At 42.0% G+C, this 18,544-nt stretch overlaps 1 protein-coding gene across 1 annotated transcript in view; it reads left to right on the forward strand.

Annotated features, from left to right (window-relative positions):
* The window catches only part of dpy (fibrillin-like protein dumpy), a 442,341-nt gene that overhangs the window by 281,848 nt on the left and 141,949 nt on the right, over positions 1–18,544 (forward strand). The window contains 10 exon segments of the mRNA XM_080267992.1: positions 1,550–1,840; positions 2,535–2,912; positions 4,366–5,145; positions 9,164–9,475; positions 9,776–10,108; positions 10,227–10,547; positions 10,911–11,228; positions 11,383–11,733; positions 16,306–16,332; positions 16,829–16,931. Of these exon segments, the coding sequence (XP_080124118.1) occupies positions 1,550–1,840; positions 2,535–2,912; positions 4,366–5,145; positions 9,164–9,475; positions 9,776–10,108; positions 10,227–10,547; positions 10,911–11,228; positions 11,383–11,733; positions 16,306–16,332; positions 16,829–16,931 (3,214 nt within the window).

The following is an 18,544-nucleotide window of genomic DNA, read 5'->3' on the forward strand; positions in this document are numbered from 1 at the left end:
TAAGATAAACTTAAATAATGTCAGTAGACACTTGCTGCTTTAAATGCTTTCATCATCTGAAGGATAAGTAAAATGCTGTAAATAAGCTGTTGATGATCAGAATATAAATTTCTCGATGGTGTGTGATAGGATAACATCAGCTGTATCATCAGAAATACAGTTTTGTGGGTGCCTCTTTATTGTGATGACAGATACTGTTTAGTAATTCATAATTATGACAGATACTGTATAGTAATTCATAATTTGAGTGTTTTTAATGAGAATTACCGGTAAGTGCATTTTCTAAATTTAGGAATATTCCCCAGTCTGAGAGTCCTCTACTACCAAGCTTTGTAGATAAAAGACACTTCACCTGTATAAGACTGCCAGCATGTAGAACTGTATTGCACATCTACGGATTCTCTCTCATATGTACAGGAATCACTGCATGCCTTTTTTCTTCCTCTTGGCTACCTTTCCTTAGCATATTTTGTAAATTATGTACTGTATAGCATCCATACCTTGAGGTCTGAATTTCAGGTACATTGTAAGTAGAAATTAACCTTAGTAATGTGCCTGTAGAAAGCACTGCAATAGGTGGGTTAGAAAATATACTTAGTGTATATAAGATCAAAGATTCATTATAAATATTCTCAGATAGTTTAGTAGTAGAAAAATTTGAAGCCTTCGTAGTGTGTTTTGTGAATTCAGTTTGTGTACTGTATTATACAAGTTCAGTCAAATAAGGCTTTCTCTCCTGTTGCCAGATTTAGTGAAGCTGAATACTGTTGTGAGACTCTTAACATCACTGAATATAAAAGCAAAACCTTAAGTCTGGCTATGCCACAGTTGCATCTGGTGACTGTAGGAATGATGAAGCATGTCTTGTGGGAGCAGCTTGCATTGAATCCACCTGCCCCAACCCATGCCAGGTAGCAAACCCTTGCAGCTCTGACACTATCTGCTCCATCTCTGACCATGACCCTGTCTGCACTTGCCCAGAGGGCACCTATGGTGACTCCTACATAACCAGTTTCTCCAGTGAGACATTTGCTTTCTTTAAAATATGCCAGGCTGCATGGAGAATACTGTGTTTATTTGCAGAAGTTACTGGTGGTACATACATACCAAAATACATTGGTGATATAGTTTCCCTCATGCTAGGTTAAAGAAATTAAAGCTAGTAAACTCCAGGTAGATCAGTATTCCAGGTGAGCTGTTCACATTTGTGTTGCACTGAGATTTTCCCATGTATGCATTAAGATTCAGATAGGGTGGAATTATCTTGTAAAGGACTCACTGCTTAGCAATATGACAAACTATAATGATGAGAGAACCTCAGCAGTGCAAAATCCTTGTTTCATCCTTTAACCTTTTGACAGTATTGTTTGACATGATTTGACTTTTGTTGCCCATGACATGAAAATGCAAAGACAAATATCGACTGAAGAGTGATGTGGAATTTTGCATTGTTTTTCTTGTATTGAATTTAGTGTGATTGATCCACCACTGAGACCTGTACTGTTATTAGAAAATGTGTCTTGTTAAATGTTGCTTGTATCTCTCACAGCTGTTGGTTGCCGTGACAACAGTGCTTGTCCACCTACCCAAGCATGCATCAACAACCAATGCCAAGATCCTTGCCAATGCGGCCGCAATGCCATTTGTGAGGTAAAACAGCATCGTGCTACGTGTCGTTGTCCACCTGGCTATATAGGTAACCCAGTTCATGGCTGCAACACCCCAATCAACCCATGTGACAACGACCCATGTGGCGAAGGTGCCCTTTGTGAATTGGACAATGGCAATCCCATCTGTGTTTGTCCACGAGGCACAACTGGCAATCCCTTTGAAAAGTGCAGTGAGTGCATTCCTTTTCTTATTGCTTTAATTCTAAGGTCTGTATTATTAAAACTGAATGCACAGTGATGTAAGCAATCTCCTGATTTTTTATGGTCATTTATGAAATGACCGCATATTATTATGTGACTAGCCTGCATCCCACTTTACAGCTTGTAGTCAGCAGTGATACAGAAAGGTTAAAGTTTTCAGTCATTATCACATGCATCAGAAATTAGTATAAGAAGATTGGAAGCTTGTACACTTGCTTTGTCAGTTTTAATAATACGATCCTAACCTCCATTATTGAGAACTGTGAAGAATGAGATATGGATAATTAACAGCATATGAATGTACAGTATTAAGTTGTACAGTCCATGGATGTCTTTCCTAAGCTTAATAACATTCTCTAGGGATAGCCAGATTAGACAGGTTGTTTCTAACTCCTACAGCCCAAGTACAGCTCCATTAGGTTGAATAATATAATCTGGGCTAATTGTTGTCATAATATTCTTCATCAGCTTGAGAAACTTACTCAAAGCTAAAAGTAAAAAATCATCTGACAGCAGCTAAAATAAACAGAATGGCCACAGTCTGAAGAGGTTAATGAAACCTGTTTCCAATCCTGTCATCACAAGAGGGTCTTTCCTAAGTTGAGTAAAATAACATAGCAGTAGCCAGACTGAACTGAATAAGCATTTCTTTCTCACTTCCAGTTCCAGAAGGAGATGAATGTGAACCCAACCCATGTGGCCCCAATTCTGGGTGTAGATTGGTACAAGGTTCACCAGTTTGCTTCTGTCTACCAGAGTTTGTAGGTGATCCTCCCTCAGTGCCTTGTAGCCCACCAGCGAACCCATGTGAACCGTCACCATGTGGGCCAAACACAGCATGCAATGTGGTCAATGGCTTCCACCGCTGCACCTGCTTGCCAGGCTTTGTGGGCCATCCAAATACCATCCGAGGTTGTGAGCCTCCTGTTAACCCATGTGTTCCATCTCCATGTGGCACTGGTGCTCTGTGTGACCCACATAGGAAGTCTCCCTGCTTCTGCCGACCTGGCCTCATTGGTGACCCCTACATTGGCTGTAGAGGTAAGACCTTCATTCTCATCAGAAGTACCTTTATTTAACTCCTTGAATGTGGTTATGTATGTTATTGGTTATCCTCCCTATCTCCAGATTTTTTTTTTTTTTTTTTTTCATATAATTTGGGGGGTTATTTCTTAGTAAACGAGATGAAGGGGCTGTATCCAATTCCAATTTGAAAAGTTACTCCCAAACTGAATAAAATTGTTCTATCTATCTATAGCCCGACGCCCTAATCCCACAAAGGGTGGCCGCAGACAAAACGCCTCCAAGTCGCTCTGTCACCACCATTTGACTACCCTCACCCCAACTCACCCCCCCCTCCCTCATATACCTCTCAACTCCATCCCTCCACCTCATCCTCGGTCTACCTCTCCCTCTCCCTCCCTCCACCTCACCTACATACACCCTCTTAGTCAGTCTTTCATTCTCCATTCTCTTCACATGTCCAAACCACCTCAGTGTATTTCTCCTAATCTTCTCAACCACATCCACATCCACCCCACAGCGTTCCTTCACTTCTTCATTCGTCAACCTGTCCCTCCACGTCACTCCACATGCTCCTCTCAAGTAACTCATTTCCACTGCTCTCACTCTTGACTTGTTCCCCTCTTGCAAGGTCCATGCCTCGCTTCCATATGTCAGGGTAGGGATCACAATACAGTACTATCATGCAGTGACTTCTTAACTTCCATACTCACCTCCCTATTTCTCATCACTGCTTTCAGTGTACCAACAACCTTCCTTCCCTGCTGTACCCTTGCACGCACTTCATCCCCCAAAGTTCCATCCTTACTCATCACACTACCCAAGTACTTGAATGCACTCACATTCTCCATATCCTCACCATCCAACCTCACTGCACACTCTGTGACTTCATTCCTTTCAAACACCATAACTTTACTTTTGTTTACATTAACTTTCAGCTTCCTCCTCCTACACACTGTCCCAAATTCATTCACCAAACCTTGCAACTCCCATTCATCTTCACTCAACAGTACTGTTGAATAAAATTGTTAAAACAGAAAAATAAAGGACTAACATTTTGAAACATTGCTAGTGATGTGTTCTATATTACAGTATATGCATTCTTGCAGTCTCCTGAGAAATTTTTATTCAGTTAAGGGCACTTTCCCAGGCTGAATAAAATGTCCAGTAGTACAAGAATATAACATAAAAAAGACATTCCCTTACTGAAAGGTTAAGTCCTCCTTAAACGAAAGAAAATCGCGTATTTAAGTTTCTTTGACATCACTGATGTTGATTTGCCAGTTTCCTCTAATTTATGATAGCTGGTGAATGTAAAAAGTTGTGACTTGTTAGAATACATTTCTTTTCTACCTGTACAGAGCATGGTAATTTTGGGTTGGTACAATATTTTAATGTGATAATGTACAGTGCTTTTTCAACTACTGCATTATTATCTAAATAAAATTTAAATCATTTTTTTTGCTTACAGTTCCTCCACCAGCCTGCAGTCCTGGAGTCTGTGGCCAGAATGCTGAATGTTATGTGAGAGGAGACAGTTTAGAGTGCAGATGTCGCCAGGGGTATGATGGTGATCCACGTGTTCAATGCCAGGCTCAGCCAGACAACCCATGTGAACCATCACCTTGTGGCTCCAATGCTCAGTGCTCAGTTGGAAATAACAATCGCCCTGTCTGTGCCTGCTTACTTGGTTTCTTTGGTGATGCAGACACAATAGAAGGTTGCAAGCCTGAATGTGAAGTGGACAGTGACTGTAGTAGCGATTTGGCCTGCATCAGTACTCGCTGCATTGATCCATGCCCCAGTGCATGTGGCATAAACTCTCTTTGTGAAGTTAACACTCACCGTCCTGTATGTTTCTGCCCAGCTGGGTTCATGGGAAATCCATATTTGCATTGCAAGGAAATATCTGAACCAGTTCCTCCTGTTGAAGTGCCACCTCAACCAGGTGTTGTTAATCCATGTGTCCCATCTCCCTGTGGTATTAATACAGAGTGTAAAGTGGTAGGCAGTTCACCAGTCTGCACATGTATCGCAGATTATATAGGGGACCCTAATGAATTGTGTCGCCCTGAATGTGTGACCAATGCTGACTGTGATGATGATGAAGCTTGCATTGGCCAAAAGTGCCGGAATCCTTGTCCTGGAGTTTGTGGCACCAATGCCAAATGTGAAGTTGACAACCATAACCCCATCTGTTACTGCCCGAGCCACCTCACTGGAGATCCCTTCAGATCATGTTTCCCAAAACGTAAGTAGAAGCTGTAACATTGTATATTTTTCTCCAGTGTTATTTCAGTAACCAAGCCCAAAGCCTAATTTAGGGAGCTTGAATGGTTCATTAGTCTGAGTCTCAGAGACTTTTACTGGCTAACCAACATAGCGTTGAAGGAAGAATATGTTTTTTAAGCTGGCAAGTCAGCTGAAGAGGAAAAACGGTGATATCACAGGTGAGAAGTGTGTGAAGAATGATGAAGGAAATGTACTGGTAGCAGTGAACTGTGAGGATATTACAGATGGCTGGAGAGAGCATTATAACCGGTTGCAGAATGAGTTTGACTAGAACAGGAATTGTTTGGAGTCAGTGGATCCATAGTTTGGCCCTTGGCCTTTGATTGATGCAGCTACTGTGAGCAGGGCAATAGGCAAGATGTAGCTGGGGAAGGTAGCAGGTGTGTCTGGGTTGACTGCTGAAATGCTGAAGATCTCAGGAGATACAGGAGTGAGGGTAGTTACGATACTAATTTGGCAAATACTGTATGATTATACAGTACAGTGGGGCACCAATTTTCGCTCCTAATTGGGTCCAAAAATAATGCGCGAAAGTGGAATTAGCGAAAGTTGGGGCATTGTCTTTATGGCAAAAAGGCTAATTGGTTCCCGATTATCCTAAAGTAACATCAGATTTTCATTTTCACTTGCAATACAGTACATCAAATCACTATTGTACATTGCATTGTGAGATACAAACAATAAAAACTCAACTATCTTCCTTTTCATTTCATTATTATACTGCCGTTTCTTCACTCCAACACGATACTCTCTTTTAGCCTTGGCCTTTCCTCCCGACTTTGAATGTCCTGGCCACTTTTTATCACCACCACTGCCTCCCGGCCCTCCCCCCACACCACCAGGCTCTCCCCCCACACCACCAGGCCCTTTCCCCACACTACCAGGTATAGTAGAGGCCATTGAACCGTGAGAATCCAACACAATGGAGCTAGCACGCTCGTACACAATGGCGGGAATGGGTGGACAGAGTGTTGACATGACGTCATTCAAGATGGCGGTGGGTTGCGGGCGGGCGGTGCAGGAAATTCAAAGTTCAAAATATTGTCCCAAACCCAAAATTTGTGTGCGAAAATCAATTTTTTTCAAGCAAAAGTGGAAGTTAGGGAATATTTGGTGCATGCCGCGAAAGTGGATTCTGCGAATCCTGCTGTAGCGAAAATTGGTGCCCCACTGTACATGAGTGTGTTTTCCTGGATGACTGGCTGAAGAGTGTGATTGTAAATGCATAGGCCTATAAGGGGAAGAGTGATGCCCTGTAAAGAGGAAATTATAGAAGTATAAAACTTTTGGACCAGATGATGAAGGTAATGGAGAGAATTGTAGAAGGTTACGTTCTCCCTACGTGTCAAGTGGAGTTGGTGGAGGATTAGTGCCCCTCTCTGTGAAACAATTAACTCTAAGCCCTTGGCCACCCCGTTTGGGATACATGGCGTCTGGCAATGAATGAATGAATGATGAATGATTAGAGAAAGAACGAATATTAGTGAGATGCAGTTTGGGTTTATGACAGGCAAAGGGACCACTGATGCCATATTCATTGCATGACAGCTTTAGGAAAAATATGTAGGAAAGAAAAGGGATCAGTACTTTGTTTCTGTTGATTTGGAGAAGGCAGAGTCCCTAGGGAGGTGGTGAAGTGAGCAGTGAGAAAGCTTGGGATTGAGGAGTGGCTGGTTAGAGTGGTGATGGCTACGTGTGTGGGTGCTTGCATTGACATGACAGTGAGTGGAGATTTGAGTGATGAGTTTTCTGTGGCAGTTGGTTTACATCAAGGGTCAATTTTGAGCCCCTTATTGTTTATCGTGATGCTTGATGCCCTCTCATGTGGCTTCAGAGATGGACTCCAATGGAAGATGTTGCATACTGATGTTTTGGTGTTGGTTGCAGAATATGAAAAGAAGGCAGAGGAAAGCTGTAGGAAGTGGAGAGGTGGTATGGGGAACAAGAGCTTGAGAGTAAATGCAGATAAAAAAAGGTGATGGTATGTACAGTAGGGTTGGTGGCAGTACTGTCAAAGAAGAGGGAGAGTGGCCATGTGCAGTTTGCCACAAGGGTGTGGCAAGTAATTCCATCATGACCAGTGTTTGTGATAAGTGGGTGTATTAGAGATATAGTGGTATTAGAAATAGACTGTGAGATAATGCTGATTTCATATGTGTGGTGTGTCAGGGAGAGCATGTGGAGATTGTCAGGTGTGAAAGGATTGATCTTGCTGGTGGGTCTCTTGAATGTGTGGGGGAGTATTTTTTACTTGGGAGACATGTTATGTGCTGGAGGTGGGGCTGGAGTTAGCTCTGTGGCTAGAGTGAGGAGTGGATGGAAGAAGTTCAGGGAGCTGTTGCTTCGCCTGACATCAAAAAGGCTCTCCCTGTGTGGTAAGAGATCTTTGTATATGGCATGTGTTTGGAGTGTAATGCTGTACAGGGCTCTTGCTAACATGTAATGCTGTGCAGGGCTCTTGCTAACTGCCGATGGTTGCGAGCCATTTGGCTCCTAAGGTTTCAGATTTATGAGCCAAATAAATTTTTAGTAGCCAAACTGACTACGAGTCGAAATACGTTACGAGCAATTAATATATTTATTTACACATTGTGATGATTAGAATCATATAATGAGGTTTTAAGCATTCACAATGGCGACAAGGAAAGACTTAATAATCGATCACAGCGTGCTTTTTTGCTCATTTGTGAGATTTACTTATTCTGTAGTTTACTGGGTTTAGAAGTGGAAGTATTTTCTCCTTGCCAAAAGGCGACTTCCATGTAAAATTTGTTCGCCGAAGGGAAAAATACTCCTATTTGCAAACTGTGGCTTGCCAAACAAGAGTCCTGCTGTATGGTAGTGAGACCTGGACAGTAAAGGAAGAGGATATTTGTAGGCGCAAACATACAGAAATGACAGTGATAAGGTGGATATGCAGTGCATCCTTGAATGCAAGGCCTGGGGCGGTGGGGTGGGGGGCTAGGTTTATGATGGCGGAGTTAAGGGGCAGACTGGGACTGGAGTGTATTGGTGTTGTGATGAGGAGGGGTTGATAGAGATGGTTTGAGCATGTGCAGAGGATGAGGGATGATAATTGGGTGCAGAAAGTGAGAAGTGTGAAGGTTAGGGATGGGGTTGTGAGAGGCAGACCAAAAAAAGACTGGGGACAAGGTCATAGAGTATGATCTCAGGGATAATGGAAGGACTGAATAGGGAGGCAGCCAGAGATCGAGTGGCATGGAGAGCCACCATTAGGAGACCAAGGCTGATGCATGTAAGCATGTTGGAGCCTTTATAAACAAAACAAAAAAAATGAAATGATTGGTATGTGAATGAGCATCTGACCTTTTTCACAGGGCATGGTGTTTAGAGCTCTCCCTTCTTTTGTTCTTTCACTTCCTTATTTTCTGGACCATGCTTCATCGTATCCTTAGGTAGGAAACAGAGATCAGGATGGTTATATTGATATTTAATTACATTGACTAATTCCACTGTGGTAGGTGGGGATGCTCACCATCCACGTACTCAGTGTAGTGCTGCTCTCAGGTGACTGCCCTTTCCTTTCTTCCCTCCTTCTTTCCTTCCTTCCTCATCTGCCATTCTTTCTGTCATTCTTTCCCCTTTCTTCTGTCTGTTGGTGACTCTACATTGAGTGACAAGCCAAATGGTTTCCTGTAGCTACACCAGGAAAACATATACTATGCTGGTGGTACTGGTAACCATATAACCAGATTATGGCATCTGGTGGTTTAGTGGGTAATTAAGGCACTCCAATAGGATTGAGCCTGGGCAGGTTTATATCTAAGGGGTGGTTGGGTTTTATTGCTCACATAATGCCACTCAAGGATGAGTGAGGCTGGTCGCTTTCATCTCAACTATTAGGACCAAATTGCCTTGCCCTGGGCTTCTATTCCCCATGTGGGGCAACACAGGATTAGATGATGAATGAATGAATGACTAATTCCACTAATGACTGATTTCATTTTCACACCCAGCCAAGCGGCCTTCACCTCCACCTTTGTGTGAGCCGAGCCCATGTGGCCCCAACTCCCTGTGTCGTCCCTCCCCTGACAAAACAAAGGCAGTATGTTCATGCTTGCCAGGCTTCTTTGGGTCACCTTGCCGACCAGAGTGTGCGATTAATTCAGACTGCCCTACGAGTAAGGCATGCATCAACTACAAGTGTGTGGATCCATGCCCAGGCTCATGTGGCATTAATGCTGTCTGCAGTGTGGTGGTTCATAATCCCGTGTGCAGATGCCCTGATGGACTTACTGGTGATCCATTCAGCAACTGCTTCAAGAAAGGTAAATACTTTTTCCTGAAGTTTTTAAACTAGACTCCTACACTCCTCATGGAGCAACATTGGATTAGATGATGATTGAATGAGTTTACACTAGAAATGTGTCTGATCCTGCTGTAAACTGTAATTTGCTTACATGTACAGTATATTGTGAATCTGTAACTACAGTATTTGTACTGTAATGTGTATGTTAGAGTGTCTCAGATTCAGAAATTTCCTTATGATGTGCATGATATTTAGAGTACAGTACTATCATACATTACGGAATTGTAAATTTCAGAAATTCCAAAAGACCCTGCCCCAGAGGTGCCACAGCCACCAGCCCCACCTGTTACACCATGTGTTCCTTCATGTGGGCCCAATGCTGAGTGCAAAGTAGAGAATGGTATTGCATCCTGTACTTGTATTGCTGGATTCTATGGAAGACCGGAAATTGGTTGCACACCAGAGTGCATCACCAATTCATATTGCAACTTCGACAAGGCCTGTATCAACCAGCGTTGTATTGACCCATGTGTGGGAGCCTGTGGTGTGGGAGCAGAGTGCAATGTTATCAACCATAACCCGATCTGCTCCTGCCCTGATGGTTATGTGGGTGACCCATTCAGAATATGTCGTCCTGCTCCACCCCCTTCAGGTATGCTAATCACAGTTATCATAATTCTGATTATAACATTAAGTAGTAAGATATATGTTTAATGAAATTTTTAATTATGATTGTCTCCTCACTAAACATTATACTCTACAACTTACAGTCCCACCACCTGTGGATATGCCCTGCCAGCCAAACCTTTGTGGTAGTAATGCCATCTGCACATCAGTTGGCTCTCAACCATTGTGCACCTGTGTGCAGGGCTTCAAGGGGGATCCATATGTGCAGTGTCACCCAGAGTGCATTGTAAGCAGTGACTGTCCATTGACTTTGGCTTGCATCAGTCAAAAATGCCGTGATCCTTGTCCTGGCTCATGTGGTACCAATGCACAATGCTCCATAGTCAGCCACAACCCTGTCTGCGTTTGTCCTGAGGGTTACACCGGGGACCCGTTCACCCACTGCAGAATACGACCCATAATTTGTAAGACCAGAGTATCTTTGTTGTGTTCACTTGTCATATTATACAGTGCTGTATTTACTTCTGTGACAAGAGGATATTGTATATGCTTTTCCAGAGCTGGCCTCTCACTTTGTGCACTGGCATCATTACCAGTAATTATTACACCCTCTTTAGGATGCAGTTAGAGGTATTATTTTGAGCTTCATGAATAGGATGCTGTATTTTGGAGATGTATATATACTGCAGATATAACATTTTATACTGATATACTGTATGTACTGTACATAGTTTTGTCAGTTTGGGTTGGAGTTTCTAATGATGCTTTTTTATTTTGGAGGGTTCCTTCCATTCACCTTATCCATTGCCTCCTTTTCTCCTATATAGCTATCCCACCTGTTGGAGTTACCAATCCGTGTGTTCCCGACCCTTGTGGTCCAAATACTGAATGTCAGGATCGGAATGGCGTTGCTGTGTGCAAGTGTCTGTCTGATACCTTTGGAAATCCTTTCACAACGGGATGTGCCCCTGAGTGTATCACCAACTCGCAATGTGATTTGGATTCAGCATGTGTTAGTCAAAAATGCCGAGACCCATGTGAAGGCACTTGTGGACTTGAGGCATTGTGTAAAGTGGTAGCTCACAACCCCATCTGCTACTGTCCTGCTGGCTATACTGGCGATCCCTTCTACAAATGTTCTTTAAGTAAGATGGGTTCTTGCTTTTATAATTAACATGTTGAAACAATATAATTCTGTTAAGATATTGCAATCCAAATTTTGGAAGTTTTGGAATGTATTTATTGAGTCAAGGAAATGCTTTGGATATGTATGTGACAGCAATTACTATTCCCCACCAGTCTTGGATAAAGTCGATCCAGAGGTGGAGTTCCCCCCAGATAAACAACCAATAGATCCCTGCGCTGCTTCTCCGTGTGGACTTGGGGCCTTCTGTTCAACTGAGGATGATGTCGCTAAGTGCACCTGCCCTCTAGGCTATTTCGGCAACCCTTATTATGACTGCTATCCAGATTGTACAGTTAACACAGACTGTCCACCAAATTATGCCTGCATGAACCAGCGATGTGTTGACCCTTGCCCTGGCTCTTGCGGCATTAATGCTGAATGTCGAGTCATCAGTCATCAACCTCTCTGCTACTGCAGACCAGACTACACTGGTGACCCATATTCACGCTGCTATCCCAAACCATGTAAGGCTGACTTAAATCCTACAACCATTTTGCTGCCCACTTTACATCCAAGGACAATTTTTCTGCCTACTTTATAACCAAGAATAAATCCCTGACCTACTGTACAACCAAGGACTTTCTAATACCGACTTGACAGTCAGTGTCTGTTTTGGCACAACACTATACAACTTCAGCCAAGGACCATTCTGATACTTTCTTTACAGCCAAGAACGTTTTACAACCTACTTTATAACTAAGGACCATTCTGCAACAGTGTGTACAACCATGGACCAATCTGCTACCTACTTAACAACCAAGGACTGTTCTGCTACTTTACAACCTAGAACTGTTTTCTAATGTACTTTGCAACCAAGGACCATTCTGCTGCCTACTTAGCAATCAAGGACCATTCTGCTGCTTACTTCACAACCAAGGACTGTTTTGCTGCATACTTTACAACCATGAACCATTCTGCTATGTAACAACCAAGGACTGTTTTGCTGCATACTTTACAACCATGAACATTCTGCTACGTAAACCCTAGAGCCATTTTCCTCTGTGACTTTCGACCAGGGACTAATTTGCTACTCTAACTACCTAACATCACACCATTTTATTACTGTACTTATTTTCACCCAAGGACGTTTCCCCTAATCACTTTACAACCATGAACTATTCTTCAATTTACATCATTGTCTAAACCAAATTTTACTTTGTTAATGCACAGTCATGATTATTATTATTATTTTTTTAAGATACAATGTGCTGTTTTGCCTAAACTCTGTCTCTCTCTCTCTCTCTCTCTCTCTCTCTCTCTCTCTTTCCTTGGACTAAAGAGGTTCAAGTTGCTTGTTTAGTGCAGTTTTGCATAACTGGTTGCTGTACTTGTGTATAACATAACAGTAGTAGAAGAATCATCATCATAATAATGGTAATAATATTAATAATCCATCCATTATCCAGTCCTGTGTTCCCCCATCGGGAGCACCAAATATGTAATAATAACAGTTATGATAATAATAATAGTAGTAATAATAATCCATTCATCCATCCAACATCCAATCCTATGTTGCCCCATAAGGAGCATAGGAGCCCAGGGCTAGGCAAGTTGGTCCTGACATTTAAGATGAGAGTGACCAGCCTCACTCATCCCTGAGTGGCATTACATGAGCAATACACCCCAACCACCCCTTGGATATAAATAAAAATAATAATGATAATAATGATGATATATGTCAGGAAAGGAGGTTGTGCATTTGTAACTCGAATTTCAAACACAAAGATGCACGTCAATATACCTGGTATAGAGGGAACGGGGATCGTGTTGAAAGGAGCCTGATTGATTATGTGCTCGTAGAGAGGTCAGTGCTGGGAATGGTTGCTGATACGAGGGCAGTAAGAGGACGCTGTGAAAGTCTGTCAGATCATATGATTGTGGTGTGCAAGATAAAGCTGAGAGGAGTGAGGTGGACCAGGAGAGAGAGGAGCAGTCAGGGAGAAAGACTGAAAGTTGAGAAGCTGAGGATCAAAGAAATGGCAGATGAATACGGGACCAAAGTAGAGGAGTTGGAATCAGTGAATTGGAATGAAATGGATCTGGACAGCTTGTGGAATGCATATAGGGATTGCTTAGTTAGGAATGCTAAAGTGGTGTCTGGTGTGGCAAGAGTAACAACAAAGAAGAAAGGTATGGCATGGTGGGATGAAGAGGTTAAGAAAGCAATGGAGGAAAAGAGGAAGAGGAGGCTAGAGTGGTTACATGACAAGGGTTCAGTTGAAATAAGATCTGAATATATTGAGAGCAAGAAGCATATAAAGAGACTGATGAAGAAAAAAGAAGGATGTAAATGATGGTCTAGGAAGAAAAATGAATGCATATTACTCTGAAAATTGGAAGTTATTCTGGAAAGAGGTGCAGAAATGTAGAAGTGACAGCAGCAAGAAATGTGAAAGTGTGAAGAATGTAAGTGGTAGATTATTAACCCATGGGGATGACGTAAGGACCAGATGGAAAAAATATTTTGAAAGTCTGATGAATGAGAATGGAAAGAGCAAAGCAACTGTTAACATGATTGGTTTTTGGGGTGTGCGGAGGAGGAATGGAGTGCCAGGAAATGTGACACTCGCACAGGTGAAGAAATCTGTGAAGCGGCTGAAAAATGAGAGAGCAGCTGGAACTGATGAGGTGTATGCAGAGATGAATAAGTGTAGTGGAGAGAGCGGAATGAAATGCTTGTTGGAGATATATATGAAGGCATGGATGAGTGAAACTGTGCCAGTAGAGTGGACAAAGGCTGTGATTGTACCCCTGTACAAAAATAAGGTGAGCTAAGTGAGTGCAAGAATTATTATGGCATAAGTTTATTGGGTGTTGTAGGGAAGGTATATGGATGAATAATAATAATTATTATTATAGAGAAAGTAAGAGAGATATCAGAAGTCCTAGTGAGTGATGAACAGGGTCGCTTTAGGAGTGGTATAGGATGTGTGGATCAAATATTTGCTGTGAGACAGATAGTGGAAAAGGCTTGCGAGAAGGACTATAAGGTGTTTATGGCAATTATGGATCAGGAAAAGGCATACGACAAAGTAGATAGAGAAGGATTGTGGAAATAGGTGCCATCAAGAGTTTTTATGATGGTAGTGAGGCATGTGTAGGGGTAAATGAGCATCTAAGTAAATGGTTCACGATCGATGTGGGCATGCGACAAGGTTGTGTGATGTCCCCGTGGTTATTCAGTATTTATATGGATGGGGTGACGAGAGAAGTAAAAACTTGAGTAATGGAGAGGGGGATGGCATTGATAATGAATGGTGATGGATGGAATATCTCAAATTTGTTGTATGCTGATGATGCAGTTCTACTTGCAAATGCCGGACAAGAACTTGGCAGACTAGTGCAGAGTTTTGTTGATGTCTGTAAGCATTGTGCCTTGAGAGTAAATGCAGAAAAGAGTAAAGTAATGGTAATCAAGAGAGAAAGCGACTCCCAGTGTGATGTTACAATGATTGGAGAGACTGGAATTGGTGAGAGAGTTCAAATACCTTGGTACAGTGATAGAAAAGAGACAAAAATGTGCAAGAGATGTGGAAAGTAGAGTGACACAAGGAAGCTGGTGCTATGAAGGCATTGATAGGAAATAGAGGGTTGAGTGTTGCAGCTGCACGAGGCGTACAGGAAGGAGTGTTAGTGCCAACTTTAACATATCTTTAACATATGGATGTAAGACTGTGGTGTGACATGAAAATGAAGTCAGGAGCGAGAGCAGTGAAGATGGGACTGATGAGGAATCTATGTGGTGTACAGAGGGGATAGGATACAAAATACAGTAATGTGATTCATGAAAGATGCAGAGTGAGGAAGTCTGTGGACACCAAAATTGAAGAGAGTGTACTGAGATGGTATGGTCACATGGAGAGTATGGATAACATTAGAGTGGTGAAAAAGGTGTATCTGAGCTAATTCGAAGGAGGGAGGAGGCAAGGTAGGCCAAGGGGAAGGTGGAGGGATACTGTGGATGAGTGTGTGAGGAAGAGAGGTATGGAAGTCGGTGAGGCTAGGGAACTAACAAGAGATTGAGCTGGCTAGATGAATGTTGTGAGAAGTGCATGATCAGGGATTTGGCACCCTTTTTTAACATGACAGCGTCAGGATTTACCCTACTGGATACGTTTATGTGAAGCTGCAGAATGTGGTGAAAGTTTTTGGCATATCAGATGGAGCCAGGATTCTGGAGACTTGAATGATGAGTGCATGGAAGCATGGCTTATTGGATTGGGCAGCTTAGACTGTCTGGACATTGCTACCCCTCACCTCTGTCTAGGGTGGGAAAGGAGGTCTGGATGATGATGGATAATGATGATGATAACAATAATAATAATAGTGATAATATTAATAATGATAATAAAAATAAAAATTATAATAGTAATAGCATTGATGTCTAGTGCTGTGTATGCTCACTGGCGAAAATCTTTAGCTAATTCGCTCTTCTTAGATTCAACCATTTTCTGAATCTGCAGCAACACAGTTAATTATATACGGTATTATGGAGTTTCAGAGAATGCAACCATACTCTGACTAGCTTCAGTTTGTAAGCAAGTGATCATCTAGTCATACTGAAATAATTTAACAGCATAGCATTATATTAAAATCATGTTGCTTTGCATTTATAGATGTAAAGACACTGGCTCCTAACTGTGGATACTAAAATTATCAATGATCGAGTTAGCACTGATATAAACATTATGATATTGATCTCAAATAATTTGAGCGATGAGAATTGCTTGACATCTTTGTATGTTTATAAGTAATGACTCACCTCACCACACACACACACACACACACACACACACACACACACACACACACACACACACACACACACGTGTTAGCTAATTATAATGTAGTTTGTATAGTCAGGGTTAAAAATTCACCTATTGTTCCACTGCATTTACATCACTTGTTTGGCGTGGTTATCTTGGTCCATGATGCATCCAATTGAAGATGTTCATCTGTGGGCAAAAGAATATGCCATGCCTCTCTCAGCTTAGGATCATTAGTCAACAGAAGCAAAATTACGGTAGTCAGCAAAGGTTAATAAAAAGTAGAAGAGGTGAACTGTTAGGCAAACTCTTGTCTCTGACAGCTCATGAAAATATTTATCAAGGCCCTTTAAACATATTTACTTTTATTTATTTATATTGTTGTATGCAAATTTTACTTGTGGACATTTATTAGTCCCTTCTGCCCAAGGCCATTAGTAATATTTAATCGTGTCTTCTCATATTTCTCACTATTCTCAGTATCTATTTTAGGTTACTCTCTCCCTCATATGTTGCACTCTTTGTGACATAGGTCTTTCCTACATGTCTTACTCTTTCCCTACTCCATGTATCCAACATTTCTCTTCCCCACATCTCATTTTTCCTACATGTCTCACCCTTTTCCACATGCCTCACTCCTTCCCACACATTTGCTTTCTTTCTTACATACTTGTACTCTTTGTTACATTCTCATACTGTTCCCCACATTCTTGCCCTCTTCTCTGCATCTCAGCTCTATCTTGCCTTCTCCTCCTCACAGCCCCACCAATGCCGTTGCCTCCCTCATCTAAAGACCCATGCCACCCCAGCCCTTGTGGTCCCAATGCAGGGTGCCATGTTCAGAAGGGACGTCCTGTGTGTACTTGCTCTCCAGGCTTCATTGGCAAGCCTCCCAGGTTAGTCAGGCAGGCAGGCAAACATGCAGGCAGACTAGCAAACAGGCAAACAGGATGATAAACAGGAGCATTGGGGTCTGGGGCTAGGCTGCTCAGTCCAGACATTTAACCCAGTCAATATGATGACACCTTTTCTGTTTTTATTGTTGCTATTAACAGATTATTTTAATCAACTTAGGGAAGAATTATTACAGTGAAGGGGCTAATGAAGCTAATATCTAACATGCAGCTCAAAAAAGCTTTTAAATTGAATAAAGTAATCTGAAAGTACCAAGAATAAACTAAAGACCACTGAAGTCAAGAGGTTAAGGCAAGAGTGACCAGTTCCTAAGGGGCATTAAGTGAGCAATAATCCCTGACCCTCCTGTGGACTCAAACCCATATGGGCAACATCCAGTTAGAGTGCTTTAACTAAACCACCTGACCACCAAGCCTGTATATGTTAGTTATACAGTAGCCATCCAATGTAGTAAATGGTTTCCAGGGTTACAGGAAGTCATTTGGCTTGTCTCATTGTAGAATCACCTGAAGGTAGCTTCATTACATTGTGAGGGGATGGTAGGTTCCAATACCTACCTCCATTTATATTGGTGGTTGGTAAGTGATGATTGAGATGCCTCTACAACACGTGAGAAGTGGGATGCATAATATTCGTACTACATATTGACTGCCCTGTACTTTGGAAGAATCAGGCCATCCTTCATTTTGACAGGTCTCTCGAACCTCATGAGATACTTGTCTTTGGGCAGTGGTGGGAACAGAATTTAAAGATGCATATTAAAGGGCTTTTCAGCCCCTGAAGGTATAACAAATAAGTTGATGCACTGTTACTGTTGTTTAGCCCTCAGAAGTATGGTGATGCACATTTTATTTTGCTAGCTCCAGACAAATTTATTCAGCTTGGGAGATTTTCAGAGGGTTGATGGCAGTACTGTCTAACCCCTTTGCTTCGAAAAGTCTTTCCTTAGGTCAGTAAGTAATAAGGAGATTGCAAGAATAAGCTAAAAAATAGGTCATCAAAATAAAGGGGTTGGACCACTTTAAGAGTTTAGCCACCTAGATTCTAGTTGTATACAAGTTTCATTAGTATGTATCTAAAGCTTAACTGCTGTATTGATAGGCCTTCCACATGACTCTCTGCATTTACTCATAATAATGTAGACTTGTTTTAATTAATATTTACCATCATTGTATTGGTTACATTTTTTTTTTTTCCCTCTCATGCAAGGAAGAAGGTACAAAAGGCCAGAAGGGTACTATGAGTGCATGTTTAGTTCAAGAATTAGTAAAGTCCATCCATCCATCCATCATCCAGTCCTATGTTGCCTCACGAACAGAGTAGGAGCCTGGGGCTAGGCAAGTTGTTCCTGACATTTAGGATGAGAGTGACCAGCCTCACTCATCCCTGAGTGGCATTTCATGAGCAGTGAGCCCCAACCACCCCTTGGGTATAAACCTGCACCAGCTCAATCTGTTTCGGGCACCTTAATTACTGACTAAACCACCAGGTGCCATAATTTGGTTACATGGTTACTTCACAGTGTGGTAAATGGTTTCTTGGTGTACAGGAAACCATTTGGCTTGTCACTCAGTGTAGTCACCCATAGGCAGAA

The sequence above is a fragment of the Coenobita brevimanus genome, chromosome 26 (assembly GCF_032717465.1).
Source record: "Coenobita brevimanus isolate Jiangsu-jjx chromosome 26, ASM3271746v2, whole genome shotgun sequence".
In the NCBI taxonomy this organism is placed as follows: domain Eukaryota; kingdom Metazoa; phylum Arthropoda; class Malacostraca; order Decapoda; family Coenobitidae; genus Coenobita; species Coenobita brevimanus.